Genomic DNA, 14180 nt, shown 5'->3' with positions numbered 1-14180 from the left:
CCTCTTGATGAAAGTGAAAGAGGAGAGTGAAAAATTTGGCTTAAAGCTCAACATTCAGAAAACTAAGATCATGGCATCTGGTCCATCACTTCATGGCAAATAGATAGCGAAACAATGGAAACAGTGGCTGACTTTATTTTTCTGGGCTCCAAAATCACTGTAGATGGTGACTGCAGCCATGAAATTAAAAGACATTTGCTCCTTGGAAGAAAAGTTATGACCAACCTAGATAGCATATTATAAAGCAGAGACATTACTTTGCCAACAAAGGTCCATCTAATCAAGGCTATGGTTTTTCCAGTGGTCCTGTATGGATGTGAGAGTTGGACTATGAAGAAAGCTGAGCGCTGAAGAATTGTTGCTTTTGAACTGTGGTGTTGGAGAAGACTCTTGAGAGTCCCTTGGACTGTAAGGAGATCCAACCAGTCCATCCTAAAAGAGATCAGTCCTGGGTGCTCATTGTAAGGACTGATGTTGAGGCTGAAACTCCAATACTTTGGCCACCTGATGGGACCAGCTGACTCATTGGAAAAGACCCTGATGCTGGGAGGGATTGAGGGCAGGAGGAGAACGGGACGACAGAGGATGAGATGGTTGGATGGCATCACCGACTCGATGGACATGGGTTTGGGTGGACTCTGGGAGTCAGTGATGGACAGGGAGGCCTGGCGTGCTGCAGTTCATGGGGTCACAAAGAGTCAGAGATGACTGAGTGACTGAACTGAACTGAAATAAATAAAAACTTTTGTCCTAGACAGTTGAAGAAGGCTGAGCCTCTTTTGGAACTGGCTCAGAGTTCTCAAATAGTAACAGGTAGCATTTCACTGAGCACTTAGTGTCAGGCACAGTGCTCAGTGTGAGAAGCATTTTGCAAATCACTGCCTCATCTAATCTTCACAGAGATCTTATGACTTAGATACGGACAACTCCATTAACCAATGAAGAAACAGGAGCATGGAGACATTAGGGACTTGCCCCCAGGTCACAGAGCTGATAAATGGCAGAACTGGGCTCCAACTGCAGGTATTTCTGACCTCACAGCCTGTGCCCTTAACCACTGACACATACTGTGTGTACACAGATCCCTGTCCAGTCTTTGGTTTCCTAATCTTTCCCGGATCAGAAAGATGGCCCTAGATGACACAGAGCTGGTGAGGAAGAGTACAGCCTTAAAGGAAAGTCAGGAAGGGCATGAGGGAGCAGAGGAGAGGAGTGAATGTGCAGAGACGTGTCTCTGGGCTCAGGGAGCACTCCCACGGGGTGACCTAGACAAGGATGCAATCATTTTGGAAACTTTAGAAAATTGGAAACAACCTAGTGGATAGAATTCACCTGATGCAAGAAGTGAAGAGAGGTTTATTTAAAGCCCAATTCCTGAGTTTAACTGCCAGAGATTCTGATGTAGTGGGTCTGAGTTGGGAACCAGAAATTCAGGGTTGACAGAATCTCCCTGGGAGATTCTGATGCAAATGGTCAGCAAACACACTGTGAGATGCCAAGCAGAAACTTAAAGGTCAGCACAAGACTCCCTTGGGTGCTCCCCCTACACCAATCTTGGCCTCCCTGCTTATCTCTCCCTTTCTGATATTCCATATTCCTGACTCTCCTCCATGTTCCCAGAGATCCCAAGGAGCCTTACAGGCCTCCTAGGCTCTGTCCTTGCTCTTTTCTCCATCTGGCGTGACCTTCCCTACCTCCCTTTTGCTCTGAACCAACTTCCCCTGAAGCTTTGTCATACCTCCCCTTTCTCAGTTTCCCATTCCCTGAAAGTTCATCAGCTCATGTGTCACCTTCTTATGAAACCTTCCCTAATCATAGGCAAGTTTCTTTGTTGCATCTGTAAAACGAGGATGGAAAGCAAGACAGAAATTGTATGTGAGGAGCATTGCAGGCACTCAGTACATAGTAGCTATTATTTTTATGTTGCTTAATCTTGGGCAGGTGAGTTTCTGCATCTCTGAAATGATAAGAGCTCTTGTGCCAACCACTGTGTTAAAATATACAATAACCACCATTATTTTCCTCATTTTACATTTGAGGAACATGAGGTAAAAAGAGATTAAGAAACTTGTCCAAGGTCATTCATCCAGGTAGAAATTGGTAGTACTTGGATTTGAACTGAGGCATCAGGTCGTCAGCTCTAATCATCACGTTATATTGACTTCCATTGTTATGGGACTTCCCAGGTGGTGCTAGTGATAAAGAATCCACCTACAATGCAGGAGATGTAAAGAGATGGGGGTTCGATCCCTGGGTTGGGAAGATACCCTGGAGGAGGGCATGGCAACCCACTCCAGTATTCTTGCCTGGAGAATCCCTTGGACAGAGGGGCCTTGTGGGCTACAGTCCATAGGGTCTCACAGAGTCGGTCACAACTGAAGTGACTTAGCATGCACCGTTATTATCAGACTCCAATCAAACAATAAATACCAGGATTCTGGCACAGGGACCAGCGTGTGGTAGGTGCTCAGTAAATGCTAGAGATTAAATTGAATTGAAAAGTCCCTACATCCAGGGAGGGAGTAAAAACTACTCAAAGACTTTACTGATAATGATGTCTCATGCTTTTTATTTGACAAGACTCAACACCTTAAGATCTCTAATGAGAATGGGATGTAAAAAAATAATTCAGGAAAAAAGTTCAGAATGGTGTTCCATTGAAAGCCTGGTAGGTGCAAATTCTGTCAGTCTGCTTCAGTGGGGGTAAATTGTGGGTTTTCACTTCAGAACATTCAGATGGTGCAGGAGGAGGATGGGTAGCTGATCTGGTCCCAGCCATCCACTCCCCTGCCCCTGGCTTCTGAATCTCTCTCTGTCACTCTGTATCCATCACTCTATATCATTGGCACTTCAAATGCTGACTCCTTCCTCATGAACAACTAAGGGAGATTCAATCTAAGAAGGACTCAGTGGAAGAAATACTTGGGTGTTATTTTCCAACTAAGGCACTGCATGGAATGGAAACCCTCCATCCAACTCCAATTCTGTTTCAACTCAGGTCATTCATCTCACGGACTCTCTTAAGTGGTGGTGGTGGTTTAGTTGCTAAGTCATGTCTGACTCTTGCGATTTAGAGCTCCACGCAAAACTTAAGTAGACCAGAAAGCCTCCCGTTTTGAACTTGGGGTCTTTCTACAGAGTCAGCCAGCTTTCTGCCCACATAGCATCAATGGGGAAACCTGTAGGTCACATTCTTTCCAACACAGATGAACCATGAAAATATTACACTAAGTAAAGTCTTGCCCCCTTTCACACAGCTGCCCAGCTTTTGGTGGCTCAGAAGTCAAGACAACAGCAAAAAAGAACACTGGACAATTCTATCAACTGGACCAAACCCCAAGATAGCGGAACCAACCCAACTCTCAGGAAAAATAAAAAAGACAATTTCCAGTTGGTTTTCAGGACATAAAAGATATCAAGAGTCACCATCAAATAAGACTAAGAGGTTTTCCTGAAACGGACAACTTTCTGAAACGCTTGCCGAAACTCTTCGTTAAACACAGTATAGATTATTGGATTGATGAGGGAGTTCAGATAGCCTAGCCAAGTGAAAAAGTCAAAAAGTGCTGGGTGGATCCAGCAGGAGTCTCTGCAGATGGGAAGGACCAGAGATGCTACAAAGAAGGGCAGCCAGCAGACGATAAAGGCCCCCAGAATGATCCCCAGGGTTTTTGTGGCTTTCCTTTCTCGGGCAGCAGAAATCTTCTTGCGTTCCAGGACACTATTGGCAAGCTTGATTTTCACGTGGTTAAAAAAGAGAGGGGAGCCGGCGGAATGAGAATGCCCCTCGTGAAGGCTGGGGTTGAGCGAGCACAGCGAGGACCCTGCAGAGCCTGTTATGAGGTGCGCAGTGGTGAAGCGCTTCCCATAGAGGGACGGCGGGTTCAGGATGCGGTTTCTGGCGGCCATGTAGATACGGCCATAGAGGATGATGAGCAACACGGACGGGATGTAGAAGGCCCCACAGGTGGAGTAGATGGTGTAGGAGATCTGAGACGTGTTCACCAGGCAGTCCGACATCTCTTCGTGAGTTCTGGCCTGCCGCCAAAAGAGGGGTGGAATGGAGATGCAGACCGAGATGGCCCAGACCACGGCGATCATGGCGGCCGCGTGGCCCACAGTCCGGCGTTTGCTGTACTCCAGGGCATCCGTGATGGCCCAGTACCTGTCCAGAGCAATGACACAGAGATGCAGGATGGAGGCCGTGCAGCATGTGATGTCAGAAGACAGCCAGATGTCACACAGGAGTTGGCCGAAGCTCCAGGTGTGGGTGGTGGTATAGGCGATGCTGATGGGCATGACCAAGATGGAAACTAAGAGGTCCGTCATGGCCAGGGAGCCAATGAGACAGTTGGCTGGGGTGTGGAGCTTCCTGGTCAGGAAGATGGTGGTAAGCACAAAGGCATTGGAAAGGACTGTGGCCAGGGTGATGATGGAAAGGACCACGGCAAGAGCAATCTTGAGGGCTTGGAGGGTCCCTGGGTCCCAAGCCCCTGGAGTTTCTGTGGCATTCAGGGATCTGTTGGGAGCCCCCTGCAGAAGACCTTCTACTGACTGGTTTGGGGGGAACATTCTAGGTGGCTCTTTCTTTCCACAGACTTTCACATACACAGCTCCTTCTTTCACAGTTGTCCTGCTCACAGAATAAGGTCATCCTTCTGTTTCACGCTGGTGGGAGGCAGCCGTCAGAACAGAACCCAGCGAAAAGCCCTCAAAACTCCACCGTTGAAAAGAACACTGAGGTGACTTCCACCTGGTAGTTAAAGGTCTTTCCTAAATCAGATGAATCCCAAGAGGTCTCACTGTTCTGGAACTTTGCCCAGCAACTGATCAGGCGTTGAGGACACATGCTGGATTTGTTAGACATTTACCAGGATATCAAAACAGTCTCTGCAACGCTCTGGAATTCTTGCTTTTGGCATTCTGGCTCCTTCCAAAGCTTGAGAGATAAATGTGTTTAATGAGAACTTAAGAATTTCCTCCATTCTATTCTGAGAAGATTCTGGATTTCAGGTCACCCCTGGGGATTTTTTTTTTTTTTTTTTAACCAGAGACAAGAAGAAGTGCCAGCTGATTCAGAGAGACAGCACAGTCAACAGCTCACAGTTTTCCCAGGTTCGTCTGCATGTGTCATGAGGTAGTTAACTTTGGTCCCTGTCCCACTAAACGTCTGGAGCCTGAACAGACAGACAAAACATTCCAGTTACCAAGACTCGAAGAATGCCTAAGCTGGGAGAAGGCAAAACAAAGAGATCACTGTGGGTTCATCCCGAAGGCCACGTGTTCAGAAGTTCTGGGGGTTAAGGAAAGACAAAAAGTAGAGTTAGGTTCTAGAAGGACAATTTAGACGTTTGAGATTAACTATAAGATTAAAAGGATACTGCTTAGCGCTGGCAGTCGTGCAGCCAAACCGGCATTTCCACACAGGTCTGGAGAAGACAGGGGCGGGCAAGGAGCCCCACCCCCACAGTTCTCAGAGGGGGCACAGTATCACAGCTGTTGGACGTACCACAGGTTTCTTACAGGTACATGAAACTAGCTCTGTGCATTGTGAATCAGAAATCATCCTATTTATTCAGCAACAATGGAACCTCAACAAAAATAACTGTACACACACACGGGCCACTGGGAAACATACCAAATCGTTACCATGTACTTCTCTAGGAATTGGGGAGGGGGTGGTGACCTTTTTCCTATCATACGAGTTTTCCAAATTTCCTAGAGTGGGCATGTATGACTCTTAAAATCAAACGTGCAAACAACACCTTTTCGTTAAGCAAAGAAAGTGAACTGCAGGGAACTCCCTGGTGGTCCAGTGGTAAAGACTCCTCACTTTCATGACTGTGGGCCCGGGTTTGATCCTTGGTTGGGGAACTAAGATTCCACGAGCCATGTGGCCAAAAAAAAAAAAAAAATTAAGTGCAAAAATAAAAATCCTGTGCTTTTTTTCATGGTGAAAGTTGAAATACAAAAATAAAATTGGCTTTGCAAATGAGAATTGGAAATTAAGTCACAAAACAATCTTGAAGAATCATTTTCTTTTCTTTGTGTCTGTGGACTTGAATCTGGGTTTCAGTATTTGGGACACGGGCAAGTCCTGGTATCTGAAGTCCACAGGGTCTGGCAGGAAGCCCCTGGGTGTATGGGGTCGGCAAGAAGAATGCTAAGACCCCTTAGCCCCATCAATAACCTTACTGCATCTCCCCCCGTCTTGTGTGGAGTGCTACAACTCCACCAGGAATCCCTATGATTCATTTATCATTATCTCTTCCAGCTCAACTTAGCAATCAGGTCTTGCCCTGAGAGCATTCACAGCCCAGGAAGGGAGGCAGACATGTAGTGTCAAGGACCCTGGGATGGAGCTGGCAAGGCAGAATATATATTATACATACATGCTTTTCTAAAAAATGTGATATCACTTTCTTTACTGGCGGCACTGAGCAGCTGGTGGGATCTTATTTCCCCTACCAGGGTTCGAAATCCGAGTCTCCTGCGTTTTGCAAGACAGATTCTTAACAACTGAACCACCAGAGAAGTCTCCACAATTTCATTATTAAGGACTGCATATTGTTTCATTGGTTGCCTACATTAAGGAGAAGGGTCTCAGTAGTCAAAGTCGAGAGGGATGGCATTCCTGGTAGCTGGAAAGATAACAGTAAAGGCCTGCAGGCTGGAGTGCAGAGAGTAGAGGATCAGGCTCTAGGCGTGGGGGGTGGGGGTGGGGGGCAGCAGGGCACGGGGTAAGAGTTTCGCTTGGACTGGGGCAGTCTAGGCTCTAATCCTTGTTCTACCCCAGCCTTCCTGTATGACCTTGGGCAAATCCTAACGTCTCAGATTTCTTTCCCAAAACAGGAGCCAACCCACCTGCCAACCAGAACTGCTTCGGGGCTTTCATTGCTCCTGGCAAGGTCAGCCTTTGAAACCCACTAAAAGCCCGAGAGATGCCAAGAATCATTGTCATCCTACTTCCTTCCTTCTGCTCAGCCCAGGGCTTTGTTGGAAAAGTTCAGTCTACGGCTGTTGATTGGCTTTATTTTTGATTTAATTAATTAATTTGGCTGTGTTGGGTCTTTGTTGTGGGACACAGGGTCTTTGTTGTGTCACGTGGGATCTTTTGTTGCAGTGCAAGAATTCTCTTGATGTGGCCCATGCACATAGTAGCTGTATGCAGGCTTAGTTATTCCTCGTGACATGTGGGATCTGAGTTCCTGGACCAGGATCGAACCCACATTCCTTGCACTGGAAGGCGGATTCTTAACGGTTGAACCACCAGGGAAGTCCCTATTGATTGATTTTAAATCATTAAGAAGCTAAACGTGCAAAATGGTAGTTTCCCTCTCATGCCCCAAAAGCGTGCTTTGTCTTTAAAAAAAAAAATCTGCCTAGAGGAGGGAAAACAGCCTGAGTTAAGAAAACCCTTCTTAAGCTACCTGTTCTGAAACATTCCCTGAATTTGAGGAATATTATCATCACAACTTTGATGGAGCTCTTGGTATGTTCCAGGGTGGGACCCACTCCACCTATGGCCCCCAACTGACAAATGAACCAATCAGCACTCAGAAAGGTGATGTCACCTGCCCCAAGGTGACCAGGTGGAAGTGGAAAAACCGGGTCCAGGGTCAGCTCTGACATTTCCACTCCTCTCCACACTGCCTCAGTCCAGGAAGAAAAGCCTTCTGGCATGTTTGCTTCTAGGCATGAAGCTGGTTTGGGATCTCCTGGAGATACAGGAAAATGGTGATTCCTTCACCCTACCCCACCCACCTCCTTACCCCATCCTCCACCCCCAAAGGCCTCTGGCTGAAGCTCTCCTTTGATTCACAGGGAAAATGTGAAGTCAGGTTGGACTGTTCAGAATTTTCTTCCCTCCAGACGGTCTGGGTGAGCGGGGTGGCGTCATTTCCCACGGAAGGCTGGTTTGCTTGCCCCACAAACCCAGGCGGTCACTCCTTGGGTTCCAGGCATTCCAATGACCTCATTCCAGTGAAAGGCGCGGGCTCAGAAAGGCCTGGGAGGCTGGTGGGTGACATCTTGGGAAGAAGGACAGTGTGGATTGCCTTGGTCAGGAATGCCAGGCTGGAGCTTTGTGGGAAGCCACATGATTCTTTTTTTAATTAATTTTTATTGGCGTATAGCTGCTTTACAATGTTCTGTTAGTTTCTGCTGTACAGCAAATGGAATCAGTTATGTGAATACATCTGTCTTCTCTTTTTTGGATTTCCTTCCCATTTAGCTCGCCGCAGAGCACTGAGTAGAGTTCCCTGTGCTATACGGTAGGTTCTCATTAGCTATCTATTTTATACATAGTACTGTATATATGTCGATCCCAATCTCCCAGCTCATCCCTTCCCCATGCACCCCTTGGTATCCGTAAGTTTGTTCCCTACATCTGTGTCTCTATTTCTGCTTTGCAAATAAGTCCATCTGTACCAAATCTTTGTAGATTCCACATAGAAGCATTAATATACAATATCTGTTTTTCTCTTTCTGATTTACTTCACTCTGTATGACAGCTTCTAGGTCATCCATGTCTCTGCAAATAACACTATTTTGTTCCTTTTACGGTTGAGTAATATTCCACTGTTTATACCTGCCGCTTGGGAGTCACATGATTCTGAGGCTGTCTCTTGCCTACCGTTCTTCCCCAACTTGAACAAAGTTGGGGTAATATCCCACAATCCAGCTACCTTTGGAGATATAGACTCTAGGTGCATAGTCAACCCTCCCATCAAATAATAAGATAAAAAACAGAAATCGTATGTAATTTCAAATAAGGTAAAAAACCAGAAATTCAAACAATGAGCTACTGTCTTCAGTCAGCAGGTAGGTAAAAAATTTTAATCTAGTTGAGTCATGTCATTTGGTAAAGGTGGGAGCAACAGAAATTATCACCTCCCACTGGTTAAGTATACTTTGGAGGACACTTGTTAGCAAACAATTTGGCCTTATGTCATAAATCTAAAAAGGTAATGACCACCTCGTGACCCAGTAATTCCACTCCCAGGTACATAAGACAGAGAAACTTTTCAGCGTGTTCCCCGGCAGACGGCAACAAGAATATCACAGTAGTAATGACTGTAACGGCAAACAACTGGAAAGCGCCCAAGCATCCATCAGGAGCAGGATGGCAGAGTGCGGCGTATTCCTGTGCCGGCTGCTAGAGCAGCAAGACTGGGTAAATCAAAGCGCGTGCATAACAGTGCCAACAACAAAAACATGCCAGAGGAAACAAACTGTTTAAGGATATAAATATATGTGGCAAAGCCATAAGGAAAAGCAAGGAAACATTCAACATAAAACTCAGGGGAATTCCCTGGCGGTCTAGAGCTTTCATTAGAGGGGGAGCGGGTTTGATCCCTGCTCAGGGAATTAAAATCCCACAAGCGGTGTAGTAAATAAATAAATAAAAATAGCAATACATTATTAAAGCTCGTGGTTACCACTAGAGGGGAAAGGAAACAGGGATGTGATCATCACGGAGGGGTTTTAAAGGTATCAGTGATGTTTCTTAAGGCAGTAGTGAGTACATGGTTGTTGTTAGTCTTTAATCTGTAAGTATGTTTTATAAATACATTCACACACACACACACATATATATTCTTTCGTAGCGAATTGATATTTTCATATTTTTTCTTAATCAATTTTGTACATTATGAAAAAGAAAAGCACATGACTGGCACTGGTAGTATTGGAACCAGCGTTGATACCTTGATTTTGACACGTTAATACCTATCCATACATCCTAGTCCCAAATTTCTGAGTTCTGAGCCCAGCTCTGCCACTGATCAGCAGGGTAATCATGATTCCTCTTTGACCCTCAGTTTCTTTGTAAAAAAAGGGAACATTAGCATGGCCATGCTGCCCCAAAGGGGTGTTCCAATAAGATCATATATATGATAAGATGTAATTGTAGCATCCTGGACAAATGTAACCTTAATAACAGAGCTGGAGGGGAATGGCAATAAGCACACATTTTGGGTCAGGCAGGCTCAAGTCCCAATCCCCGTCACTCCACTTTCTTGCTGTGACCATTGGGTAAGTTACTTAAGCTCTCCGAGTTCCAGTGATGGAGGTGATAATTCACACCTCGCCAGAATTTAGGGAGAACTAGAGCATGGATTTTAATTCCCAACATAGTAAATGATGACTCCTCTGGTTTCTCCAGGATGGATCCAACCATGTTCAGGTCTCCAGGCGACAAGGTCTCGTCCCTCGCTAGAAACAAGGCATCGCCGTCCGTTTTAGCCAGTGATGTCACCGTTGTCAGAACTACCAGCCGTACCCGGCAGCTTCTCCCCTGCCCACCACAGTCCTGGCAGTCATCAAAGCAGAAGTTAGGCCTTCCTCAGCCTCTCCTGGGAGAAAGAAACGACAACCCACTCCAGTATTCTTGCCTGGAACATCCCACGGTAGGCTACAGTCCATGGGGTTGCAAAGAGTTGGACATGACTGAGTGACTTCACTTTCACTTTAAGCCTCTCCTGAGCCCAGCAGCATCTTCCCTGGAGTCCACATCACACAGACTCTAGCCATATCATACTCCTCCCAGCGCCAACGTATCTGCAGAGGGGTAGAGAGGAAAAAGCAGCGACGCCTGGGTCCCAGTTCCAACTTGGTCCACAGGCTACCTCTGACCACAGATGGCTGGACCAGGGTGGACTTGTGAGCCAAAACAAACCAGCAGGTTCTCTCTTGGGAATTTAAATTGGAGACTGTGAACAGCTGAGTGGAGGGAGAGCTGATGGAGGGGGAGCAACTCGAACGCTAAGGATTCTGGGGCAGGAATCGGGCCACGGCCGTGACTAAGGGGCACGTGGTGGTGGGGGGTGGGGTGGGAAAAGTCATCAGTAAACAACCAACCAACAGGTCCGCAGAGAGAGGCAGGAGGACAGGGGACCCGGAGAAGGGAGCAGGGAGAGAGGAGACCCATCTGCCCCAGGAGAGAAGGAAGGAGCTTTCCAAGCCCAGCGAATACTCTTTACCCTTAGATGTCCACGAGCAGCCTCTGGACCACGGAAACCTCATTTGTAGCAACACACTTTTTCTGTTGAGCCGGTTCAAATGGACACAACAGGCCAGGAGAAAGAGAAATCAGACAGAGGATCCGGGAGAAAGAGAAATCAGACAGAGGATTTTCAGCTCCTTCCCACCAAACGATCCCCGCTGGGGAGGAGGCAAGTCACTTCACCTCCTGTGCTTTCCTTTCTCATCTGTAAATTGGGGTCCTAACGCCTTTTGCCCAGAACTGCTATGTGGATTCCGGGAAGGCACAGTCACTGCAGGCGTCCTTTTTAACCCCTCTTAACTAAGGCTTCCCACCCAGGGCTCAACTCCTCCAGCCTGCACAAGAATCTGTCACTTCCCTTTCAGAAGGAGCTTTATTTTAACTGAGTGAGTCATAAAGCCTTGCCAGAAACAAAGAGGATGTATGGGTTTAATGCATCCTCAGAAGTCTGTCCCATCTTTTTGGAGGAAAAAAAAAAAAAACCAACAAGCTGTGATTTGATGCAGCAGAATCAGTGCCCCACAGAGGAATTCCTGTCTGTTCTTTCTCTGGAAGCTGTGCGGTACGGATGAGTGAGCCCTGACCAGGGAAACCATTCTCCTCAAATCTGAACACTGCTTTTTATTTTACAAAGCACATCCACAGCTGTTATTTCATCTGTTGCTCATGGGACCTCCCACAGTCTCGGTCTTCTCTGTAAAATCAGGGTATCAAGTCTATCTCCCATGGGTAAAATAAATATGAGAGGAAGATTAAAAAATTTTAATAGGAGCGTGTGTCCATCTATCCATCAATCAGTATATCTGTAAATGAATGCAAGTTTTGAAATCTAGTCAGTTCCTTGAGCAAGTCAACATTTCACCTCAAAATCTAGAGAATGGGGACTTCCTTGGTGGTCCAGTAGCTAAGAATCTGCCTTCCAATGCAGGGGACATGGGTTCGATCCCTGGTCAGGGAACTAAGATCCCACATACTGCTGGGCAGCTAAGCTCAACTGCTGCAACTGGAGAAGCCTGTATGCCGCAACAAAGACTCAACAGAGTTATAATAAAATAATAACAAAATAAAATGACCTCTTAAAAAATCTGGCAAATGTCGAAAAATCAAAAGCAGCCAAACCTCTGAGCTAGAACTTCTGCTCCGAATAAAAACAATAAAAACATGGACAAATGTTCACCAAAAGGCATGTGCAAGAATTGTTCATAACAGCACTATTGAGCAACCCCAAACCGGAAGCCACCCAAACAAAGGTCAACAGTCTAATGGATAAATCCACTGTGGCATATTCCTACAGCGGAATACTACAGGCCAGTGAGAATGAGCCCCACCTCCCTGTCACACTCAGCCATGTGGATGAACTTCACGGAACAGAAGACACTCCGTGCTATGACCCCACGTGTGAGTCAAGCTTCATAAAGTTCATAAATGGGCAAAACTGATCTGCTGTGATGGGAGTCACGCTAGTGTGTTGTGTTTGAGGGGAAAGAGGCAGTGATGGGGAGGGAATATGAGAGGGGCTGCTGGGTGAAGGTCATATGGTCTGCCCGCTACACGTGAACTTTCAAGTTGTGAACTTTCAAAGATGCTTGCATCTGGTTCCAGCAAGGAACCAGAACCTGTGCCATCAACATCAGGCGTGAGTGAAACTGCAGCTTGCCCTCCATCTCCTGTTGCTGACGATCCTTCAGATCTACCACCTCCCACCTCTCCTCCCTCCTGCCGTCAGTAACTCTTCTTGCCTGTTCACTCGATGCCAGCCCTTGGATGCCAGCTGTTATGCTGTACCACTGTACTTCTCTAGGTACTGTACTATAAAATTTTAAATGCTTTATTTTCTGTTTTTAAAAATGTATTACTTGTGTGAAAAGTATTATAGACCTATCACACAGTATTCTATACCTGATTGTGTTGGGTACCTAGGCTAACGGGATTGGACTTACGAACGAATTGGACTTGTGCTCTCAGAACAGAATTCGTTTGTATGGAGGGGACTTACTGTATTCTGTTTCTTGAACTAGGTGTGTTCACTTTGTGAATATTCATCAGGCTGTGCATTTGTGTTTGGGGTACTTTTGTTTTTGTAAAAATGTTTACCCCCCAAAATTAGTGGTTAAGTGCCTAAGAACCTGGGGTACCAGTTCTGTGCTCAAAGGGGGCCTTGAACTCGTCATTTAACCTCTTGAGTTCAGTTTCTCCGTGTGGCAAATGGGTAGGGTAACAGTACCAACACCACAGGGCTATTTTGTTTGAATGAGCTGAGTGAAAAACACCCGCCATGGAGTGGATGCTCTGGACATTTTAGTTAGTTGTAATTAACAGTCCCTCCCTAGCAAACATGATCTTGAAGGAACTTTTATTTTTTTGGTTTATTTTTAAAAACATTTATTTATTTGACTGCATTGGGTCCTAGTTGTGGGGGATCTTTATTTGCAGCACGTGGGACCTAGTTTTCTGACCAGGGATCGAACTGGGGCCCCTTGCACTAGGATCATGGACTCTTAGCCACTGGACCACCAGGGAAGTCCCTTGAAGGAACTTTTAAAATGATATAAACCGATATAATGAGCTGAGATGCTAAGACCCAAAGATTACAGATGTCTTGCCCCAGATTACAGAGGAAAGTTCCACCTCCCTCCCAGCTCAGCTCAGCGTGTCCACCTCCCCATGCTACCCCCATCTTCCCCTGTCAAGAGAAGGCATGTATTTCCTGGACCTGGGCTCAGCATGGATCAGCTATGGCCAGCAGGGTCAGGCAAGGCTGGCAGTGAACTTGTTCTAAATCTAGTTCTCAAGGTGCTGTGCATATTTCTGCTTGTGGTCCATCATCTCCATGAGAAGACCATGTATGGGCTTACCACCAGTCCCAAGAGGAGGGGACAAAGACATGTAGAACAGAGCTGCTTATACCAATGGCCCCAGCAAATCCCCACGGAGAATAGAGCGCCTCAGCTGACCGGCAGACGCACGTGTGAGCCCAGCTAAAACAGCAAAAACGCCCAGCCCATTTCAGATTAAATCAGCCAGTCTCCAGATGCATGAATTTTAGTAGTAAATGTTACTGTTTTAATCCACGGAGTTTGGGGGTGGCTTGTTACACAGCCATAGCTGACTGGTATAGTCTCCTCTTAGTATAGTAAGTACAGTATAATAGTGGGAGAAGGCAATGGCACCCCAC

The 14180-nt window shown here is 46.3% G+C and overlaps 1 protein-coding gene and 2 long non-coding RNA genes across 4 annotated transcripts; 2 read left to right on the top strand and 1 right to left on the bottom strand.

Annotated features, from left to right (window-relative positions):
• Positions 1-2783: 2783 nt before the first annotated feature.
• Positions 2784-4572, bottom strand: HTR1D (5-hydroxytryptamine receptor 1D). Its single transcript, XM_055574853.1, has one exon. The coding sequence runs from the start codon at positions 4570-4572 to the stop codon at positions 3439-3441; it is 1134 nt and encodes a 377-aa protein (XP_055430828.1). The 3' UTR covers positions 2784-3438.
• A 3665-nt stretch (positions 4573-8237) lies between these two features.
• Positions 8238-11434, top strand: LOC129647937 (uncharacterized). Of its 2 annotated transcripts, none has more exons than XR_008712585.1 (3): positions 8238-8273; positions 9005-10409; positions 10989-11434. It is a non-coding gene; the product is annotated as an uncharacterized LOC129647937 (long non-coding RNA). The 2 variants fall into 2 exon arrangements; XR_008712584.1 differs by having other exon boundaries at positions 9005-9175; positions 10166-10997.
• Positions 11435-11886: 452 nt separating this feature from the next.
• LOC129647936 (uncharacterized) lies at positions 11887-12896 on the top strand. The gene is made up of 2 exons (XR_008712583.1): positions 11887-12403; positions 12608-12896. It is a non-coding gene; the product is annotated as an uncharacterized LOC129647936 (long non-coding RNA).
• Positions 12897-14180: the final 1284 nt, after the last annotated feature.

The sequence above is a fragment of the Bubalus kerabau genome, chromosome 3 (genome assembly GCF_029407905.1).
Source record: "Bubalus kerabau isolate K-KA32 ecotype Philippines breed swamp buffalo chromosome 3, PCC_UOA_SB_1v2, whole genome shotgun sequence".
NCBI lineage: Eukaryota > Metazoa > Chordata > Mammalia > Artiodactyla > Bovidae > Bubalus > Bubalus kerabau.
The sequence above is the reverse complement of the archived record's forward strand: the minus strand, read 5'-3'. Positions and strand labels throughout refer to the sequence as shown.

Excerpts from the sequence above, each read along its gene's own strand:
- HTR1D (XM_055574853.1), bottom strand. The coding sequence starts at position 4,572 with ATGTTCCCCCCAAACCAGTCAGTAGAAGGTCTTCTGCAGGGGGCTCCC.